A 23,302-nucleotide genomic window follows, 5' to 3' on the forward strand; every position below is an offset into this window, starting at 1 on the left:
AGGTGAAAAATGCATTTTATAAGTCTCCACTGAGGGGACAACTCATCAAGGCTCATATCATCAAGTTCAGGTATGTAGACCGAAAATGCTATGCTGGATTTAACTTAATGTAGAGACTTTTTTTAATGCTGTAATTTTTAACTTGGTCACTGACAAGTTGTAAAATACTGGTGATATTATGTGATTCAGTTTTACAAACATTTATTCATCTACTGTATGAAATCCATGGGCTAAGAGTACTTTATTTAGTATCTAATTTGAAAATGAACATTTGTGAGATGCCTGTGTAAACTAATCATCACAATTGGGGATTAATTTAATAGCAAACAGTATCCTGCAAATGAGATCTGTGTGTCTTCATGTCTTCTATTACCCACCCCTTACCCTAGTTAATTTAGCCTATTTTCTTCTATTCTATATTTTTATGCTCCAAACATTTACTTAAGAGGATTTCAGAACTCTTATCAATTATTGCTGAATAGGCAAGATCAGAACGTAGTTTTCTACTATTGTTGTTTTGTGTTGGGAACAAGGTCTTGTTATGTAGTCCAGGTCTGCCTTGAACTCTCAACCTTATTGCCTCAGTCTTTGGATTACAACTGTGTAATTACCTGTCAGGCACAACATTTTTAAGTAAAATGCTACTTATGGATTTTAAAGAATGTATTCTAACACACATTATTTACATTTTTTCGAAACAGGGTAAGAACTATTTATAGTATTATTCAAATGATACCATTCTGAATTAATTCCCAGCCTGTAACTTAACTGACACTTCTGTGGCATTGTTCTGAAGACTTTCTCTTGAAAAATTCTATACCTGAGATAACATTCTTTTGGAATATCTCTCTACTTCTTAAATTTCCATTCTTTTAAGGGATACATCATTCACATGGCATCTTATGTTATTGGAATCTGATTTTTTATGTCTAGTCTGAATGGTTTTCCTGATTTCTGTAACTATTTGTCTGTTCTTGCACCCCTGGCAAAAGGTTGCATGGTGAATTCCCTAACTCAAGAAGAATTTAATCACACCACTGAAACCCGAAGTTGCCACAGAAGCCTATTTCACCCAGACCCCTTCACTTATAAAATAACTAAGCACTACCAGTTTTACTTCCCAAGTCACTTTGCAGCTAGCTGACTTCATCTTAGTGATCCTGCTATTGCTCATTTTTCCTTCCTTTGCTGCTGTAACGTGAAAAGCACAAGTTTAGGGGAAGCATAAACACTTAGAGAACCATAGAGTTAAGACACTAGCAGACCACAGGAGCTGAGAAGGTCAGTTTGATTTGATGGACAGACAGGAAGTTGAGGTCAATAATGTTTAAGTTTTAAGAAAACAAAGAAAACCAAAGAACCATGCATAATAATTCTTCTCACAAACTTCCTCCCTCCGACAATTCTTTCATTTCCCCCTCTCTTTTTCTCTCTCTCTCTCTTTCTTCCTTCTTTATATTTTTTGGGACATTAGTAAAGAATATGATGGAGTGTCAGCTCACATGCTACTGATTTTTCGAATTCGCTCTACTGAGGACCCTGAAGCTGTGCATCAAATTATTGAACATGTTCTGCATGAAAAGCTGAAATATGTTCCAGGACCCCCCACAGTAGATCCTGACTCAGTTGAAATTAAAAGTAGGTTGGTTTGTTTTGCTTATTTCTCTCACATAACTCTAAAATAGCTTTAGGCATTTAGTTAAAAATTCTTTTGTCCTTTAATTGCTGAGGTCTTGACACCTGTAAGTTGTAGCTTTGGAGTAAATGGTGTTAATGAACAATTTTCGTTCATGAAAGTGTTCTAGACCTTTTCATGCAGGCTTTCATTATCTTCCAAGAAGTGTCTTTATTGTGCCTTGTATGTTGGATACAGAATCTAATTGAACATGGAAAAAGTGGCTTTGAATATTCTTCTTCTGCTTGTTGCTTCCATCATCTGTTCTGAGAGTATGACATAATGAAAGCTTTAATACACTTTCTCACAGCTACTTTCTTAAGATTATTTCCAGGGAACAACTATAATTTACATATACTCATTTCATGTGCATTTTACAACTGTAATTGAATAGGTTGAGGTGATATTTTTGTTATTTTTTTCTGGAACCACAGAGGATGATGCAATAGTATTTTGTAGTTCCTGTAACTACAGTTGTCCTCTTGGTCCATTGACAAGTTGTAGGCAGTCTTATATCTAAAACACTAGCAGAAAGAAAATTTACAGAGGAGGAGCATTCCTTTTAATTGTGATCATGGAATTGAGGACTGGGTTGCACATGTGGAACTATGCTATGTACATAGTAAAATATTCTGAAATCATGTTTAGTAAAACTATCATTGCATTTAAGGAATCAGCATTATAGTTTAATTTAATATTTATCAAAGAGGGGCCATGGGCTCCCAGAATCTTATTTTCTGCTATAAAACTCACATTCTTAGGTTTCACCACAAAACTTGTGAATCTGTGTTATTGAGAAATGCAATAGTAATCTACATTATATACAGGTTATCTGCGTGCTTCTTTTTCACACCAGAGTTCCAGGCACATTGCTCATGCCTCCCTCTCCTCTTCAAAACAGGAAAAAAAAAAGCATGTCTGTGGTAGCCTAACTATATTTCTTTCCTTATAACCCCAAGATACTGTTTTAGAAGTTTACCAGCTGTCTAGTGCTGAAAACATAGACAGTGAAACTCTCCTGTGCTCACCCCATCCTTTTCACCATTTGTGTGTATTTCAGAAATCAACAAGACAGAAACAGACAACTATCTCAACCATTGTAAGTTGAATGTATGCATTAAGACTCCATTACCTGATTGCACAAAGGTTAACACTCTAGAACATGTACATGGGCTTTGTGTTGATACTGCAGAGATAGAATAGAGTTTTAATGATTTAATGATTTATACAGAGCTCATGGCACTTTGTTTTGTGTCTGAGATTCGCTAAGGAATAGAAAAATTGGGAGAACTTCAGATTGGATGTCCGTGTGTCCATGGGAACCAAAGTGAGTTGGGCAACTGTTAAGGAAGAAGCAAAAATACTTTCTTTGCATGTGGCTATATTCATAGTTTTTCAACATATAACACTGAGACACATGCTGTTATTTTTCATCTTAATGTCAGTCTACTCTAAATAAAATCGTCTTGATCTTGTTTGAGTACAATAGAAATTGTAGGTAATTATGGACTTGTGGTTTATTAGGTGAAATTAAATATGATGAAGTTTTAAAGGTCTTTATTCTAGACCAAGTCCTTTACTCTCTCATAGCAGACCACTCGCTGTGGCTCAAAAATATATTTAGTAGTTACACAATTGGTAAGAGGACATTTATCATTTTTTTTTTTTTAAATGGAAGGAGGGGAGATGGCTCGGCAGGTAAGGGCACTTTCTGCTAAGCTTGACAACATGAATTCAATTCCTGGGACTAAATACTGAAGGCTGTCCTCTGGCCTACACTCACAGTAGTAGATACACACATACTTACACACTAAGTAAATAAATGTAATTAAAACTTAAGATAAAAGCTTGGAATGTTGATTTGTTTATAAAGTTCACTAAGCCTAGAACCAATGACATATATTCTTGCCATCAATAATAATTAGGAAGCTAGGATGTGCTGGTTCTGTGTTAGCCAAAAGCAATGCAAAATGGGCAACATATACCTGCCCAAAGCAGCTTACACTCTGATATTACCAGATGCTTGATTCATGATCACATGATTCTAAAACAGCAGTTTTAAACCCAGGGCTTTGCTATTGCATAAAACATCATGTCCTACTTTGGCCTTTTCATCACAATAGTGTGAGGGACTGTTACTGACATCTAGTTTGTCTCAGTCAGGAGCCCCACTAAAGATAGTCACTCAAAACTAAAACATTTATGACTCCACGCAGCAGTGGCACCCAGGCTAGGGAAAAGCTCCATTGTAAGCAATGTGGAGGAATAACAACAACAACAGGTATAATAATAATAACAACAAAAATGATAATGATAATAAAAGCACTTGCACACACATATGGAATGATATCATTAATTAGTATTTTCACAAAGGAAGCATTAAAGAAGTCACAATTAATTTAGTTTGGAAGCAGAGAAATTGATAGAGAAGTCACCCAAAGACAAATAATGCCCAATTTAAACCTCACAAGATGAATAAGTGTTGACTAAATAAAATGTTATTATTTAATATAATGATATAAACATGAGAAAATGTTTGATCTGTTGGACCATGCAGTAAAAGAGAGTTGGGATGCTTAAAGAACTGCTAATTACTGTCTTCTGTCTACTTGACAGGTTGTGGGACACGGCGGAATAAATCTACAGCGCAGACTGGTCTCAGGATTGTGGGAGGGACACAGGCAGGCGAGGGAGAATGGCCATGGCAGAGTAGCCTGCAGTGGGATGGGTCCCATCGCTGTGGAGCAGCTTTGATCAATAACACATGGCTCGTGAGTGCTGCTCACTGCTTTCGAACGTAAGTCCTGAACTCTGAGGACAGGACAGAAGAAAAGTGCATGAGGTTTTATATTGTATATCCATGAAATAACTCACGGATTTCTAGAGAAGTGAGTTTGGCACAAATCAAAAATGATGTTTATCATAAAACACAGCAGGAATCTCAGCTAACTTAGTAGGAAGTCTTGTGGTCTCTGGGAATGAAAATGACATCAACATACACTATGCGGTGTAATTACTCATTGAGAAATTTATGATAGTTTGCCAAAGAACAATATGTACTTTAAGTCACATTTGAATTTTGAGCTTGTTATCAAAGAGAAGAACTCATGGTAACTAAGTATCTTTTTGAGAACTGAAGTTGATCAGTTGGTAGCTTTAATCCCTATGAGGAAATTCCAAGAAGAAACGAGGAAGTGTGAAGGAAGTTGGAAGTAACAAATTTTATAACTGAATAGTTGATTTTTCATGTTAGAAGGAATGTTGATTTTTCAATATGGTGTCAAAATATTGACAATACCCACAGTACTAATGCTTTTTAAATTATATGTGACCTTTGTGGACTTCAGAAAAAAATATTTTTGCAGGAAGAGGATGTGGGGCATGCAGAATGTTTTACTTTCATCTATGCAGAATTTTCTTTTCATGTGTTGCTTGAAGCCACTTATAGAAAAGGCTCCTGGATCTGCAGTGGACACCACGGTGCACAGTGTGACATGTAACTCAGGGAAAGCAACCTTGTACCCCGTGGCTTCCCCCTGGCTTGAACCTAGAGCCCAGTTTTCTCATTGGAAAGAGTTTATTTCTGCTGATATGAACTATAACTAAAAAAAATAAAATTTTATGCTGATACCTGCAGATATAACCATTACTTACAAATTATTACATTGATACCAAGGTAAGCTCGAATTTATTATTGCTACTATTTTTTTTTTGGTAGGCACAAGGACCCATCCAGATGGACTGCTTCCTTTGGGGCCACAATACAACCTCCAAAACTGAGGACAGGCATCCGGAGGATAATTGTTCATGAAAAATACAGTTACCCATCGCATGACTATGACATTGCACTCGTACAGCTTTCTAGGCCGGTCCCCTGCACAAATGCAGTGCACAAGGTTTGTCTCCCCGATGCAAACCATGAATTCCATTCGGGGCAGAAGATGTTTGTGACAGGATTTGGAGCAGTGCAAAATGATGGTGAGCATCTGGAGGAAAAATCAAGGCACATCAAGGGAAAATCAGGGGAAAATCAGTGACCTAATTTGGAGTCCCAAGGCATTTTAAATAAGTAAGACAACATATGACAGGACAAAGTATGTCGGTTGTTCATCCTGTGGATTCAGGATAAGGCAGGCTTTAAGTCACTTTGACAATGCCTACATTCTTTTTCGCCTTCAGTTTCTATTTATTGCATTTCTGCTGTTACTGTAATAATGTTGTAAGACATGTGAAGGAGCAGATGTGCCTGTTGGACACTGAATTTCTTTTTTTAAATGAGTGTATACACCTGTAGGGTATGTATGTGTGTGTGTGGTGGTGGGGACTGTATGTTTGTGTGCTTGGTGTGTTCTCTGATGTGAGTTTGTCTAGGCCAGAGGATGATTTCAGAATGTTTTACTCATCCTTATTCACCTTGTTATTTACTTAGATACAGGATGTCTTTTTTTGTTTATTATTCTTCTCTTGTATATTACATCCTGACAGAAGTTTCTCCTCCCTCCTCTCCATTCAGCCCCTACCTGCCTCCCCTCTCCCCTGATCCCTCCTCCTCCATCTGTCCCCTTCAAAAAAGAAGAGCAACTGAACATGGCATAAGAAATTACAAAAAGACTAGGCACAAACCCTCATATCAAGGTTGAGGTGACACAGTAGGAGGAATAGGTCCCAAGAGCAGGCAACAGAACCAGAGACAGCCCTGCTCCTGCTGTTGGGAGTCTCACAAGAATACCAAGCTATGCCTGGTGGTGGTGGCGCATGCCTTTAATCCCAGCACTCGGGAGGCAGAGCCAGGTGGATCTCTGTGAGTTCCAGGCCAGTCTGGGCTACAGAGTGAGTTGCAGGAAAGGCGCAAAGGTACACAGAGAAACCCTGTCTTGGAAAAAAAAAGAATAGCAAGCTATGCAACCATATCATATATGCAGAGGACTTAGCTCAGACCCATGCAGGCTCCATGATTGTCACTTCAGTCTCTGGGAGTCCCTGTGAGCCCTGCTTAATTGATGCTATGGGCTGTGTTCTCCACTCCTCTGGCTCCTATGATCCTTCTTCCCCTCTCATGCAGGGTTCCTCAAGTTCTGCCTAGTGTGTGGCTGTGGGTTGCTGCACCTGCTCCCATCAGTTGCTGGATGATGCCTGATTGATGAAAATTGGGCTAGGCACCGATCCATGAGTATAGCAGAATATCGTTAGGAATTATTTCATTGACTTTCTTTTTTCTTTTTTAACCAGTTGTGTTCAGTTCTATCCTGGATCTCTGGGTCGTCCAGTCTCTTGTTCCTGGGCATTCAGGCAGTGTCCAGTATGGGCTCCTCTCATGGCATGGGCCTCAAGCTAAACCAGTCATTGGTTGGGCACTCTCACAAGTTCTGCACCACTATTACCCCTGAACATCTTGCAGGACACATTGTAGACTGAAGGTTTTGTGCATGGTTGATGTCCCGGTCTCACTGATGAAAGTTTTGCCTGGTTATAGAAGATGGCTGGTTCAGGCTCTGTAGCCCCAGTTACGAGGGAGGGGCCTTTGCTAGGGTCGCTCTCATAGGTTCCAGGGAGTTCCCGATGCACTAGGTTTCCACACTGCCCCCAAATGCCCTCCCTGTCCTCTTTTACTCCATTTCCTGCCCCCTAACTCTGACCTGATCCTTCCTGTTCCCATCCACACCTGCATGCCCGCTTTGAACTCTTCTTGTTATTCAGCCTCTGGGTCTGTGTATTGTAGCATGATTATCCTTTATGTAACAGCTAATGTCCACTTGTGAGTGAGTACATACCACATGTAACACAAATTGCTAAACAGTCTTATAAATAAATAATCCAGTGCCAGATATTGGGGTTTTAAACTGAGAGATCAGAAGAAAGGGACAAGCCACAGCCAACCTCACCATCCTGATGCCTCAGTCTCCAAAGAGACCTACTTCCTGTATACCTGTGCCTATATGCAATTCTTTCCCTGCCATACGACTTCCTCTCCCTGCCCAGTTACATCACTCACTTCCTCTTTCTGCCCAGCTCTGTCACTTCTTGTCTGTCTGTACAGACCCCCATACCTTTATGGTTAGCTGGTGTTGGAACTCAAGGCATGTGCCACCATGCCTGGTTCTGTTCCCAGTGCGGCCTCGGACTCACAGAGATCCCAGTGGATCTCTGCCTCAAGAATGCTATGATTAAAGGTGTGTGTTACCATTGCCTGACTTCTATGGTGAATATAGTGGCTGGCTTTTTCCTCTGAGCCTCAGATAAGCTTTATTATGGTGTACAATATATTGGGGAACACAATATATCACCACAGCCACATATGCATTTCTGGGTCTGGATTACCTCATTCATGATGATTTTTTTTTTAGTTCCATCCATTTGCCTGCAATTTTCATATGTCATTTTTTTTTTAATAACAACTGAGTAATACTCCACTGTGTAAATGTACCACATTTTCATTTCTTCTTCTTTTGGCTTTTGGTTTTTTTGAGACAAGGTTTCTCTGTGTAACCTTTGCTATCCTGGAACTCTTTTTGTAGACCATGCTGGCCTTGAATTTGTAGAGATACACCTACCTCTGTCTCCCAAGTACAAATTTTCTTTATCCATTCTTAAGTTGAAAAACATCTAGGTTGTTTCCAGTTCCTGGCTATTATGAATAAAACTGCTATGAACATAGTTGAGCAAATGTACTTGTGGTAGCGTGGAGTGTCCTTTAGGTGCATACCCAAGAGTGGTATATCTGGGTGTAGTTGTTGTTTTCTTTCTTTCTTTTTTTTAATCTTTGGGGGGCTATCATCCAGCTCCCAAATAAAAACATGGAGACTTATTCTTACTTATGAATGCCAGCCTTAGCTTAGCCTGTTTTTTAGCCTGCTTTTCTAACTTAAACTATCTCATTTTACTTTAACTACCCTTTGCCTCTAGGCTTTTTACCCTTTTTTCAGTCTATATATCTTTCTTTCCTTCTTACTCTGTGACTGGCTGTGTGGCTGGGTGGCGTGACCCTGGCTTCCTCTGCTTCTCCTTTTCTCACGCCTCACTACTCTCAAGCCTAGATTTCTCCTCCTATTTATTCTCTCTGCTTGGCAGCCCTGCCTACCCCTCTCCCGTATGAGTATTGGCCATTGAACTCTTTATTGGACCAACTAGGTGTTTTAGACAGGCAAAGTAACACAGCTTTGCAAAATTAAACAAATGCAACATAAAAGAAGGCAGCACATCTTTGCATCATTGAACACCTGTTCCACAGCATAAACAAGTGTAACATATCTTAAACTAATATTTACAATAGTTGGGTCTTGAGGTATATTGATTCCCAGTTCTCTGAGGAACCAACCATTACATTGACTTCCATAGTGGCTGCACAGTTTGCTCTTCTACCAGCAATGCAGGAATATTTCCCTCGCTCCACATCCTTGCCAGCATAAGCTGTCACTTGTGTTTTTGACAGGATGTCTTACTGAATCTAGTGCTGGCTGCCAGCAAACCTCCAGATTCCAGCTGTCTCTGCCTCCCCGCTGTTAAACCCACCAGGGTTTCAGGCATGTGATGCCACACTAGGCTTTTGGTACTGATTTTCCTACCAGACAATTGGCCATGTGAGAAATTAGGGTTTGTTGATATACCTAATTGTGAAGATTAAATAATTGTACAGCTGTTCTCCCCAGACAAAATCTTGTGGTGCTTCAACAACTTGAAGCTCTTTTTTAGGCACTGAAAATTTTATTTAAACTAGTTAGAAAGAATTCCTTCAAATGTTACTGTTTTTAAACACTCCACCAACCCCTCACCTCCCCACATGCAATATTGTCATCTTATCTAATAATTAGAGCAGAGTATTTTCAGGTTTATAAAATACTCATATCTATAAAGATGACTGTCTTTTCTCAGGATTTACCCAGAGTCACCTTCGGCAAGTACAGGTGGACTACATAGACACTCAAACCTGCAATCAACCTCAAGCATACAATGGCGCCATCACTCCTAGGATGTTGTGTGCTGGCTTCTTAAGAGGAGGGAAAGATGCATGCCAGGTATGGACTTACCTATTAGTATACTGTACAATGGTTTCTGCACCTTCCATTTTGAAATAATTATGGATTCCCAGGGCCTTGCATAGATTTCACGGGAGAAGGTCACATGTCCTCTTTAAACAACTTGTGCTCCATGCTATTTTATTTTGTGTGTGTATGGCATGTGGGCATGCATGTAACATAATGTGTATGTGGAGGCCAGAGGATGACTATATGGGGTTCTTTCCTTCCATATGCATGCTTCAGGGATTGGATACAGGGAGCCAGGCTTGGAGGTAAATGCTTTTATCCTCTGAGCCTTCCTTCCTAAAGTGTACTCATTACTCCATTTCCTTCAGTGGTTACATTCACACAACTATGATGAAGCTACAGGGAGTTATTATTGTGTAAAATCAGGGGAATGGACAGTGGCACAGAACTATTCATCTAGGTATGCAGTACTTTGCTACCTAAGATAGATTTATGAAATTGCCATTGCAGTCAAGATGGCATCTATTCCATTACTTTGGAGATCTATATTGGGTAATAAACTCTTGGCCTCCTCTGCCATCTTTAACATCATGCAATTGCTATTTTTCTCCATCTCTATAATCCTGTTGTTTTTCAGGATGTTAAGTAAAATTACACTATTACTTGTTTTGGAATTCCATTTGTTTTATCTGCTACTACTCTCGATTTCTTTGTAGAAAAATGCAGTAGTTACTCTAACTTGTTTGTGTAGACACATGTATGTGATATATACCTTACCACAGTCCATTGCTATTAACATTTTATTCATTCAAGTAAAGAATAGAAAAATACCTTCATTTAAATCTCTACTATTCCTTTTTATTAAATATTAGTAAGTACAAATATTTACATTTCTTCTCTGTGAATATCTACAGTAGGAAACGTTTTCCTTCATTGCTAAACATAATCTAGGTATTGAAGTGAAGAAGGAAACTCTGTTGACTCAAAGATTTTCATATCTCCTTCCTTACTAAGATTCTTTTTCTGTTTTAGGAACTTCCTGTAACCTTACTTTTGATGTAGGTCTGTTGATGACAAGGTTATTTTATTATTATTATTATTATTATTATTATTATTATTATTATTATTATTTTGTCTGTCAGACCATTTACTTCATTGTCATTTCTGCAGCACAGTTTTGCCAGATATAGAGTAGGAGGCAGATAGTTCTCTTTGGGCACTTGCATCATGGCTCCCGCGAGAGATGAGTAGACTCTACAGCCACCAGATTTGCCTGTACATGTCTCTCTTGTCTTCAAGGATTTTCCTTTGTCTTTATAGAGGTTTCACCCTATGTCTTAGCATGGATTTCCTTGGCTTTATTCATCTCAGAGTTTGCTCAGAGTCTGCTGAGACCATGGGTTTATGTCCTTTGCCGCCTGAGAGAATTTTCAGCTGTGACTTCTCTGAATTCCTTCTTGAGTTCCACTTTTTCACTCCCCTCTTCTGGGACTTCGATGTTACATTTCTGGTTTCAGTCCCGGAGGTCCACAAGTTGTTGTTCATGTGTGTCCGCTGGACTTGGCTCTGTTACTTGCTTGCGTGAGTTTTTTGATTCCGATTCAAGTCGCTACCCTCTCTCTGCCCTTCTTCCACAAAGCTCATCAGCCGAATGGTGTTTCCAATTTTGGTTATGATTACAGAGTTCTAGGGTTTGCATTTTACTCTCATTTGCCTAGATATTCTCTGCTGAGGTTTTATTGTTTTATTTTTATTTATTTATTTATTTATTTATTTATTTATTTATTTATTTATTATGTATGTATGTATGTATGTATCTATCTATCTATTTATTTATTTATTTTTCATTTATTTCACACACTGAGATATTGTGACTTTTAAAAAGGGCTGCTCATCCATTACCTCAGAGCTGGTATTTGCATATTGCCTTTTTTGTCCAAGGGGAGAATTTCCTGGTTCACCACAGAATGAGTCACTTTCAAATGGATTCTGAATACTAGACTTCATAAAACTGCTGTTAAATTTTCAGTCTTAGTAGCCATGCTGAGGCCACACTGACAGGAGAAGGGCAGCGTGGGCCTTGCCTTGTTCCCACTCAAGGAGAATGCCCAATTGTGTCTGCTTTTAGGTGCAATTTCAGCATCCCTGTGAAGCCTTCTCTGCAATCACTTTGACTGGAACACCTTGTTGCCATGCCCTTATAGCCACTGCTAACACCACAACATAGTGGCTTCATTTGTCCTTGACAATGATGAAAACTAATGACTACTCAGTTATGTGTTCTCTGATGTCATCATGACGGGAGCAGACTCATGACACATTATCTCCTGCTTGTAGACCATGTGCCCCCATAGTGATCATAGAGGTTTTGGGTGAGGTCTTTGCTGTCTCAGAATCACTTAGCCTGCTTTCACACCAGTGTAGAGAGGATTGGGCCTGTTTGTACAGAATGACAAGTCCTAGAATCTATGTCTTAGGGTTTCTATTGTTGCTATGAAACACCATGACCAAAAGCAAGTCAGGAAGAAATGGTTTATTTGGCTTGCACTTTCATATAACTGTTCATCATCGAAGGATGTCAGGACAGTAACCCAAACAGGGCAGCAACCTGGAGGTAGGAGCTGTTGCAGAGGCCATGGAGAGGTACTACTTACTGGCTTGCTCTTCATGGTTTGCTCAGCCTGCTTTGCTATTGAACCCAGGACCACCTGCTCAAGGATCACACCACTCACAATGGGCTGGGTTCTCCCCCATCAGTCATTAACTAAGAAATTGCCCTATAGGTCTGCCTACAACCTGGTCTATGGAGGTGTTTTCTAAATTGAGGTTCCCTTCCCTCAGATGACTTTAGCTTATGTAAGTTGACATAAAACTATCCAGTAAGTCTACTTATTTAATTTTAACTCATTGCCTAGTATTTCTATCTTCCCCCACCTACTCTGCTTCTGACTCTTTTACTAAGGAGGTTTTGGATTGATTTAAATTAATTTATTTTATGTGTATGAGTATTTTGCCTACATTTATGTGCAATACATATGTGCCCTCTGCTTGTGGGGGTCAGGAAAAGGTTTTGGATCTTGGAACTGGAGGTATGAATGGCTGTGAACAAACATTTAGGTGCTGGGATCCATATCCAGGTCTTCTGCAAGAATAATTGCTAAACCATCTCTCAGCCTGGAAAAAAGGGTTTTTTTTTTTTCTCTTGAGACCTTTAAACTTAATTTTTTAATTGCACCTCTTCACAGGTTGACAACTTGTTTGACTGTTTCAGCTTCAAATAACCAGATCATGAAAAGCAATTTGCTGCTATACTAACTCCCCAAGTCTGAAGTTACTTAGTCTACTTGCTTTCTTCACCTTACATTTCAGAATATTTTTATATTTGTTTGATTTCTAAAACCCACCATTGGTTGTTAGCTTTAGCCAAATCTAGCCCCAGGAGATAGGATAACTCAATGTCATCCTAGTTTGAATTACAGACATCTTTGAGTTTTGATCCCAGTATAATCTTTTTAGTGTTGCCAATTCAGTGTCTTGGTCAGTATGAAAATTCATCTATTTATAAGGTGCACAAATGGTTTCTTTAAAAACACCACCAACAAAACATTGGAGCAGGCTAAATGCTTTATTGGGTATATGTCCTTCCTACAATTTTTACTTTGTAATTTAGAAGACTAAGTTTAACATGTTTTTTAAATTCCATATTCTTTGAAAGTTCATCTTGTTCTTCAGTTTCAATCTAGAACTATACAAAGACATGTATTTTTTCAAGTTCTTACTTTATATATTTTCATATTTTTTTCTCATGATTTCATGGGAACACTGCCAGTTTCCACCTCTATCACCACCTTCCCCTTTTGACTACCAATGGAACCAGATAGACCTTTCTGCCTTTATTTTTGGGTCAGTCATTTTAGCCATGTTCAATTTGTATAACTGAGCTCTCTCATGTAGCTGACCTTTCTGCATGCCTGTGGCTAAAGTTCAAGATTAGACTCATTTCATTGTGTTTAATTTTCTCCTCTCTAATCTTTGTTGCTTTGGGGATAATAGAAGAGACAAACAATGGTTATTCTATAAATAAATGTCCTCAGGTGAAATCAAATATTGAAAGAGTTATTTGAAAGTACATTGCTAATTCCATATTTGCAACTGTTCCCATTCACCAAAATATTTTAGCTTGAATTCAATACTCAAGGCACCTTTACTATGATCGTTGAGGAACATGAACAGAGCAGGAAGATGCTTCAGTGCCAAATGTGCACACTTCAATTTGAGATAGTGTTGTCTCTCCATTTTCTCCACCCGATGGCTCTGAACAGCTTTAATAACACAAAACCATTGATAACATAAAACAACACTCTTAACTGGGTCTGGTCTTCCTCATCTCAGTGTTATTTGGCAAGTTTCTCTTTTCTAAAACATGATCTTTCTTCAGATTCCACAATCCTGATTCATGAACCTGATCTGTGATTGGGCTCCACGATGATTTCTGCCTCCTCTTCTATCCAGATTTGGCTCCATCCTCTAGTTATCTTTCTTATCAGCAATCTCTATACCTAAGAATTCAAAATTGAGATCTCATATGAAATTTTCTGTTTTGTCTCTATACTCATTCTAAGAAGCCATCTTAAAAAACTTAACTGTAATTGCTTTAATGAGTTCCCCAAACCATATCTTCCAAATTAAACTCTTGTTCAAATTTAACCCCAAGTTTCCAAATACTTCAAGGCCATTTTCATTCACATGTTTTAGGCTGTTAGTGTGAGATGAAACTTTAATTGCATTCCCAAACTCAGTAGGACTGTGAAATATTTTAAAATACTTATTATTATTTTTTTAAAATACTTATTATTTTTTATTATGTGTATATGTGTGTCTATATGTGCACGTCAGTGCAGCTGTCTGTGGAGGCTACTAGTGGTGGATCTCCCTGGAGCTGGAGTTATGGATATTTGTGAGCATGTGTTGTGAATACTAGAAACCAAACTTGGGTTCTCTGAAGAGCAATATATACTTTTTGTAGATGAGCCATTTCTCTAGCCTCAGATGTTAAGATCTCTGGATTTTCAAAGCCCATGTCCATGTGGCTTATTAGTAATAAACTATTTACCACTTACTGATAAGTTAGGTCATATTAATAGGGCAGTGACCTGAAGAAGGGGTGATCTGGTCAGAAGCACCAGCTAAGTCCACAGTACTATTTGTTCTTCAGCTAAATGAACTTTCTCTCAGTGTTATGAAACACAAGGCCAAAACAGCTCCCCTGGCAGCAGAATGCCTTTCTGTGGATAGCTGCACTTCTCTGTGTTTCAACATCTTGCAGTGTAGTTGGTTTTTATTTTTAATATTCGGGGGCCCACCATCCAGCTCCCAAATTAATACAAAAAGACATATTTTTACTTATGAATACCCGGCCTTAGCTTGGCTTGTTTCTAGCCAGCTTTTCTAACTTAAGTTATCCCATTTCTTTTTAACTATGCTTTGCCTCTGGACTTTTTAATCTTTCTTTATTCTATATACCTTTCTTTTCTTCTTGCTCTGTGGCTGACTGTGTGGTTGGGTGGCTGGCCCCTGGCATCCTCTGCTTCTTCTCCTTTTCTCACTCCTCTTTTCCTTTTTCTATATTTCTCCTCCTACTTATTCTTTCTGCATGCAGCCCCACTTATCCCTCTCCTGCCTAGATATTGGCCATTCAGCTCTTTATTAGGCCAATCAGGTGTTTTAGGCAGGCAAAAAACACACCTTTACAAAATTAAACAAATGCTACATAAAAGAATGCAATACATCTTTGCATCATTAAACAAATATTCCACAGCATAAACAAATGTAACACATCTTAAACTAATATTCCATAACACCAAAGACTTAAAAATCATGACATTTGTTATAGTTTATCATGGGTAAATAACAAATTCTGCCTTTATGAGGTAAATTATAACTAAATAATCTCTCCATTTTTCTTTAGGGTGACTCTGGAGGACCACTGGTTGCTCCAGATGTTAGAGATATCTGGTACCTTGCTGGAATAGTGAGCTGGGGAGATGAATGTGGCCAACCAAATAAGCCTGGTGTTTATACTAGGGTGACTGCCTTTCGGGACTGGATTGCATCAAATACTGGTCTCTAAAGCAGAAGGACCCAGTGGGATGAAATGGATGTTTTAGTCTGTAGGATGTTCTTGGAGACACACAGCTGCAAAAAAAAATCTTTATAAATCAGGAGGACCTGAACCACTACACTGAACAATCTGAAGTGTACGTTTCCTTCCTAGCTTTGTTCTTTATACAAGCATCTTGATTCTTCCAGAGTGACTCTGCCAACCTGTACTCTTTCATTTTCTACAAGTTTCCTGTCGCCAAAATTTGACTTACTGATCCAAAGTGCTCATGCATACTTACAATTTGAAGCAAGCCCTTCATTTATCTCACCAGCTTCTCTCATATTAGTGAATTTCTACTTTTCAAGGGCAAGATGAAGAGTGAAATAAAGTGGGAAATGAAAAGGAACTACAATTTTTAATGTACAGAAAAACATTAGGGATTTTAAAAAATAGAATGTGAGAAATGATCACATTCATTATAAGAGATCAGCAAGCATGTACAGCAACAGACTGGTCAAAATTTCATGTTGGAGAAGAAGTTGAAGAAATGGAGAAACTAATATATAGCTAAATTCTCTTCCTAATTGACTAACAAGAGCAACATGAAAATGATTGTTTCCTATGGCTACAATAATCACACAAACTCTTTATAATGTACTTGTTATGAGCAAATCAAAGAAAATAATATCTATTTGCAATTGGCATGCATAGGCTGTCAACATACAATCAAGAATGAAATAAATCACTTACTTGCTTGACATTGCAACATGAAAGCTAATGAAGAAATGAAGGATGAGGAGAATCTTACCAATAAAACTACTGGAAATTCTCTTAGGGTTTGAAGGTAGATTAAAAGTTTATTTCAAAGTAGTCAACATACCTTACATGGTAAAATAATTGTATAGTTGAATGGAACTCAAAAGACTCAGTCTAAACTAATCACTGTGCTGGGATAATCCTGAACCCTTTCCAAAGGGCAGATTATGACTGAAATAAAGTTCAGATATTGGTGTATAATAGTAGTGATATGGCTGCAGCTGGGACTTGGTCTTCTAGTTTGAGATGACAGCAGATGTGCTCCCTCTGCTGTCAGTTTCAGACTGTGCATGAAAAGTGGGCTTGTGACATCTGTCTATGCTGAGATGTCACTCAGCTGGGATGAGACCACAGGAATGACCTCCTGGAAGCTGCATCTACATTGTGCTGCGTTAGTACCCACTTCAACACAAGACTGAAGAGAAGAAGCCGGATACTGGCCACTTTTGTGATTTCAGTTTGATAAATTATTGCTGAGACATTAGATACCCTAGATTCAAAGGATCCATCCAGACCATAATGAAATTAGGACTGATAACATGTTTATGGTAAGATTTCACCAAGGCATTCAGCAGCCATCTCCTCATTGCACACAGACTATAAAAGAATATAGAATAGAGCGCATAGTACCATAGTATAGCCATTGTGAAAACCAATGTTATCAGGAAAAATGTTGACTTATATTAACTCAAATAATATTCACCTTAACAATTGATAAAATTTAGGCACTTCTCTAAGATAAGATATGAAAACTAACATGAATTGTCAATGTTTAATATTCTGAATTATTGCTGTTCTTTTTAATAAGCTCTTTGGGGGAAAGTTCATAAAATGATGAACTTTTTTGGTGAAATTATTTAGGCCACTCCACGTAGTTAAAAGGGAGGTTTATTTAGTGGTATAACTTACAAATGAAGGGATAGGTAGGTTGCAGGGTCTGGGAAAGGTATGGCGCAGTCCGGCGGTGTTCTCTGGAAGAATTCTGCTCGGTCTACCTCCAGCGTCCAGGGTCCTGGAACCAAGAGAGCCCTGGCATCTGGAATTTGGGTCTTCAGCATCCTCTCTCAGCCCTGCCTTGTAGGCATGACCATTACCGAAGCCTCAATGGGGGTTGGAACTACCAGATCAAAGCTGGATTGGCTACCCAGTACAAACTTCAGAGATATACAAGACTATTAAAGTCATATTAGTTTCAGAGATCTGTTAAAAACTGATTTGTGGCTTGAGAGATGCTTGGAAGTTATGGACTCACACTGCTCTTACAGAGGACAGACATTTGGTTCCCAACACTCACATTGAGTTACATTAGAAGTAACTCCACCTCCCAGGTCATCCAACACCTCTGGCATCCATGGGCACCTTTTTTCATCACCAACACAAACATACAAACATACAGAGAGTGGGAAAAATAGTCCTTAGAAAACAGAATACCAATTGGCTATCCAACACCAAATGGTCAGGCCTTAAAACATACACGAAAGTAGTATTATACAAGCTGACCAGGTTTTTACTTATATGTAGAAATTATATATACATGTGTCTATATATTCATATATTATATCACTATAATTGTTGAAAATACAATTAATTTTAAAAAGAGTAAGAAAGGATAAATAGGAAGGCTTGGAGGAAAAGAAGGAAAGAAATAATTAAAAAATAAAATAAAATGAAAAATCTTTAAAAAAAAAAAAAAGATTCCTAAAGTATACTATTCATATGAGCCTCTAGATGGCAGTCTACAGCTGTGGGAAGTTACAGGAAAGCCGCCTGAATGTAAAGATATTTGTGTTTTCATGATACAGTCAAAGCAGAAGTCAAAATTCTATAGCTTGGTCTCAAAAACCACAAAATAAAATCTAGGTTTGAAAACATATTTATAGGTTAATTCATGTTAATTTAAGACATTTATTAGTATTTTGCAGATTTCTGGAGTTTGTGTTTCAAACTACAGTTAATCTTGCATGATTTGAGAATCTATCTCTATAAACTAAACTTTAAGGATTTAAATTAAAGATTAATTTTAGAAGTTTAGGTTTTATGAGGGTGTTATGGTCCTTAGATAAATATATGTAGCATTTCCTAACACAAAACATTTAAAGGGAGATGTTGGTTTGTGTCACAACAAAAATGTAAGTTATTTAAGTGTTATGCGAGGCAGTACAGTACTATATCCTCAAAACAGTGAGTTCTTTAGAAAACAATATAAATGGGCTTTATTGTTCATTAGGGTATCAGTATTAACCATAATTGCAGGAGGGTAGAGAGTGGTGCTTGCAATATTTATTGATTATACAGAACAGGCATTTCTCTTCTGTATCTTTTAACCCATACCGCCAACCAAGTTTACTCCATGTAATACTCTTTTACTACATTTTATTTAATGGATCTTCTATTAATTTCATTATGCAGAAAACAGATTTATTGTACAGTCATGTGCCACAGAATATTTTCACTAGTAACCCACCATGTACAGGACAGTGTTTCCATAAGATGATAATGGTGCTGTTTCTCTAAACTTCTGCTGTTCTAACCGTCCTAATGCTGTGGTGCACTGCACTATGAATGTATTTGCAGTTATACTGGCATGAACAGACCCACTACACTGTGTCATCTGAAAGTATAATAAGTTAGCAATTAATAATATGATAATAAATGACCATAACAATAGTTCATGTATTTGCTATTCTGTAATTTTTGTTGTTCATTTAGGATGTACTCCTACATTAAAAAAAAAAGTTTACTCTAAAACATTGTGTCATGTTACACCACCATCGTCACTGCCTACCTTATGTGGAGCAATTGACCTTTGTTCTTGGGTTTTGCATAATTGATGTGATGTTCATTATGGTGATAAAACAGCCTGATGTGTCTTTTCTCAGAATGCATCCCATCCGAAAACAATGCATGACTGTATTTACATACTGATTTTTGAAACTGATCACAGAGCTTATTATAACTATACAAGCCAGGTATTTAAAGAATTTAAGCCTAAATCACTCATGTATAGGGAAAATAATATTTATCCACCTAGTTTCCTTTTTTAAACTTTTTAAATTGATTCTTCGTGGATTTCACATCATGCATCCTGATCCCACTCATCTCCCTTTCCTTTTCCTCCACCCTCTGTCCTTGTAAGTTCCTCCCTAAACAAAACAAAATGTACAAGTAAAACCAAAATGAAAGAAAAGAAAACAGCAACCACAGAAATCTTGGTGTGGAAGCTGTAGTGTGGCCCAGTGAGTCACACAGCGTATATACCCTTTAGTCCATACATCTCTACTTGTAAGTGTTCATTGCAATGAATCATCGCTCTGGGTTGAGGCCTCTGAGGCAGGTAAGGCCGAAAGCAGTGGGCCATGCCTTAAGCAAACAAAGAGCTCTGACATGTGTAGTGGTATCCTGACCCAGAGGAGCCCGAAACCGGACCCCCAAGATGATAACTGCCGACTTAAGATCCAGAGCCAACAGGGAAACCACAGTAGCTGGAAGCAGAGCCGCCAAAAAACTACATACATAAGTACCTCAGTTCTTTGTTTAATAAACGAGATTGCTTACAGCCTTCCAGAGCCTGTGTCATTTAGTTCTTCATCTATTCACCCCCTACCCCCAGAAATCAGAGACTGTGGGACCCCAGCTGCAGAGCTAGCAACACTACACTACTGATATTTGGCCCTCACTGGGACTCCTCTTGGATGCCCTGTGTCATGGAGATCCTGTAGCTTTGGATCTGCAGGTCTGTCCCCTTCACATGTTCCAGCTGTTCATAGATGTGGTGGGATGTTGGGGTGGACTAACTCCTAGGCCTGCTTCTGGGTCTGAATGGTAGCTGGGTTGGTCAGCATGTGAGCTTTCCCTCACTGTCACCACCCAGGCAACTCTCCAGCACTGCCCCAGCTAGCTCACCCATTGTAGCAGACAGCAAGGCATGGAGTCAATTCTGCTGTCGTGCCCTCGGGTCTGGCTTTCCTGCACCCACACCCACACCACCACGGCCAAGCGAGGTGCAAGGTCCGCTTTCCCAAGTGGTGCAGTTGCTGAGGGGTGGGACCTCTCTCGTGAACCCAGGGCAGTCTCTCCTGCCTGCTGCATCTTTCCCTCGCCCATGCCACCACCTGGTATTTGAGGAGAAGGTGGGGACAGCTCTCCAGTTCTGACGTCCACAGGACTAGCTCATCTGTACCCTACATCCAGGGGAGGCTCTACTGTGCTGCCTGGGTGAGGTGCAGCGGCCGCTCTCCTCAATGCTGCTGCCAGGGAGAGCCAGTGCCGATTTTCCCAGTCTCATGGGGCCAGCTCTCCCACCTGCCACAGGTGGTGAGGGGTGGTGTAGAGGGGAGGTCATCTCTCCCTCACCCACTCCACCGTATCCAGATGAGGGGTGGGACCAGATCTCCCATGCATGTTTGTGGGGTGGGATCACCTCACCCCCCCTCAATAGGATCAGCTCTACTGTGCTGGCCAGGCAAGGTTCAGGGCCCACTCTTCTGAATGCTGCAGGTGGTGAGGTTGCAAGGTCAGCTTTCCCATTCCTGGGACTCTGGGACCAGCTTTTCCCGTCTACAGTGGGTGGTGAGGGGCAAGGATCGAGGAGCGAGGGTCAATGGGTGAGGTGGGTATCTCTCTCTCACCCACACCACCACTTGAGAGACAGCGGAGCTAGCTCTCCCATTTTCATGCCTACAGGGTTGGCCTACCTGCATCCCAGCCAACGAGGACAGCTCTACTGTGCTGCCCAGGCAAGTTGCAGGGCCCACTCTCCTAAGTGTTGCAGCTGATAAAGGGCAGGGCCAGTTCTCCCCTAGTACTACAGCCAGTGAGGAGTGGGGCCAACCTTTTGCAGCCCTATCCTCAATGCTTTCAGTGGTAACACTAGCCACAGATGTTAACCAAGACTGAGGCTGCAGCAGGGCCACAGACCCAGATGTGACCCTCGGCAGCAGCCCAGGCCTGGATGACATCACGGCCCCAGGTGGCAGCACAGGCCACTCAGATCTGTATGGCTGCTGCAGGGACTTAGCCCTCTGTTACTAACATGGCCTTAGACAGTGGCCCAGTCCTCTGATGTCCATGTGGCCCTTGGTGGCAATACAGGCCATGGATATATCAACACAGATCCCAGCTGCAGTTGGACCATGGACCCAGACATGGTCCTTAACAGAAGCCTAGGTGTGGATATCATCATGGCCCCAGTTGACAGTGCTGGTCACTCAGATAGGCATGGAACCAGCGGTCCTGTGGCCTTTGAAACTCCGAATGGCCCTGGGTGGCTGTCCAGATCCCAGGCATCCATATAGCTTTTGATGGCAACAGGAGCCTCCCAACATCAACACAGACCCTGGCTGCGGCCAGGCCATAGACTCAGAAATGGCCCTAGCCATAGTTTCGGCCTTTGTAACACCACGGCCCTGGGAGGCAGTGCATATCACTCAGGTAGGTATGAGCCTGTCAGTGGCACAGCCTTCAGACACCAACATGGCCACAGATGGAACCCAGATCTTGGGCATCTGTGTGGCCTTTGGTGGCAACATAGGCTATGGATATCAACACAGACTCAGGGCTGCAGTAGCATCGCAGACCTAGACATGGTCCTTGGCAACATCTGAGGCCCAGATGTCATCATGGCCTTAGCTGGCATTGCAGATCACCTAGATTGGCCTGGTCCCAGTATGGCCCTTGAATGTCAACATGTCCCCAGGTGGCAGCCCAGACCCCAGCCATCTGCTTAGCCTTCGGTGGTAACAGAAGCCATGGACATCAACACAGACCCTCGCTTTATGTTGGAGCCCACAGGATTTCCTAGTGGCTGTACCCAGCAGGATTGCATAAGTGGTTGATTAGACCATGGGCCTAGGTACCAGGTGACTGTAACTAGCAAGGGGGAGGTCTTTTGCTCCACCCTTTGGCAATGTTATGAATAGACCTTTGGAATAAACTTCTGGTATGGTGGATAAGGATCCAGGCCCACCTGAGTCTATCCTGTGTTTTCTCTCTGTTTCTTTACTCTCTATTTCTAACTAACAATTCCATTAAAAATTATAGCATCCCCCAAGCACAGCTGGAGTTGCAAATATGTTTCCTGAGTGAGTCGCGCCAGACCTCTGTCCATGCCATCTAGGCTCAACTGGGAGCTGTGTCTGTGTTTGTGATCTCTCAGTGAATCAACTAAGACTTTGGTGCTGCACCACCCCTCCATGCCCAGACCTAGCAGGGATTAACACTCACATGCTCTTTCTATTAGTGATTCTGCCACACATCCCTTGATCCTCACTGCCCTTCCACCATCAACATTCAATCAATAAGAAATCAACATCTTAAGCAGATCGATAACAAAGAAATTGAAGCAGTAATAAAAGCCTTCCACTGTAAAAACTTCCAGGTCCAGATGAATTTACAGCAAGATTCTACCAGATTTTCAAAGAACTACAACCAATACTTGTGAAATTATTCCAGGAAATAGAAACAAAGAGAACACTTCCAAGCTCATCCTATGAAGCTAGTGTTAGTCTTGTACCAAATCCAGGTAAATATACAACAGAGAAATGTTGCAGTTTGGTTTCTGTCCATGTGATTGACACCATTAAAAGGGGAAACTTTTAGGGGAAAGAATTAGACTTAGAAATTAGTCTATCATCAAGGAAAGCAACAACAGGAACTTGAGCAGGAATCTGGAGGCAGGAACTGAGGCAGAGACAATGGACAAGTGCTGCTTACAGGCTTGCTCACAGG

General features: G+C 40.1%; 1 protein-coding gene across 1 annotated transcript in view; it reads left to right on the top strand.

Annotated features, from left to right (window-relative positions):
- The window catches only part of Tmprss11e (transmembrane serine protease 11E), a 43,423-nt gene extending 25,960 nt beyond the window's left edge, over nt 1-17,463 (top strand). Inside the window, exons 4-10 of the mRNA XM_036201136.1 lie at nt 3-70; nt 1,475-1,638; nt 2,736-2,774; nt 4,292-4,472; nt 5,394-5,653; nt 9,545-9,687; nt 15,626-17,463. Coding sequence (XP_036057029.1) covers nt 3-70; nt 1,475-1,638; nt 2,736-2,774; nt 4,292-4,472; nt 5,394-5,653; nt 9,545-9,687; nt 15,626-15,787 — 1,017 coding nt within the window. The 3' untranslated portion in view covers nt 15,788-17,463. The remainder of the gene's footprint in view (nt 1-2; nt 71-1,474; nt 1,639-2,735; nt 2,775-4,291; nt 4,473-5,393; nt 5,654-9,544; nt 9,688-15,625) is intronic.
- The last annotated feature ends 5,839 nt before the right edge of the window (nt 17,464-23,302 follow it).

Source organism: Onychomys torridus, chromosome 10 (assembly GCF_903995425.1).
Source record: "Onychomys torridus chromosome 10, mOncTor1.1, whole genome shotgun sequence".
In the NCBI taxonomy this organism is placed as follows: domain Eukaryota; kingdom Metazoa; phylum Chordata; class Mammalia; order Rodentia; family Cricetidae; genus Onychomys; species Onychomys torridus.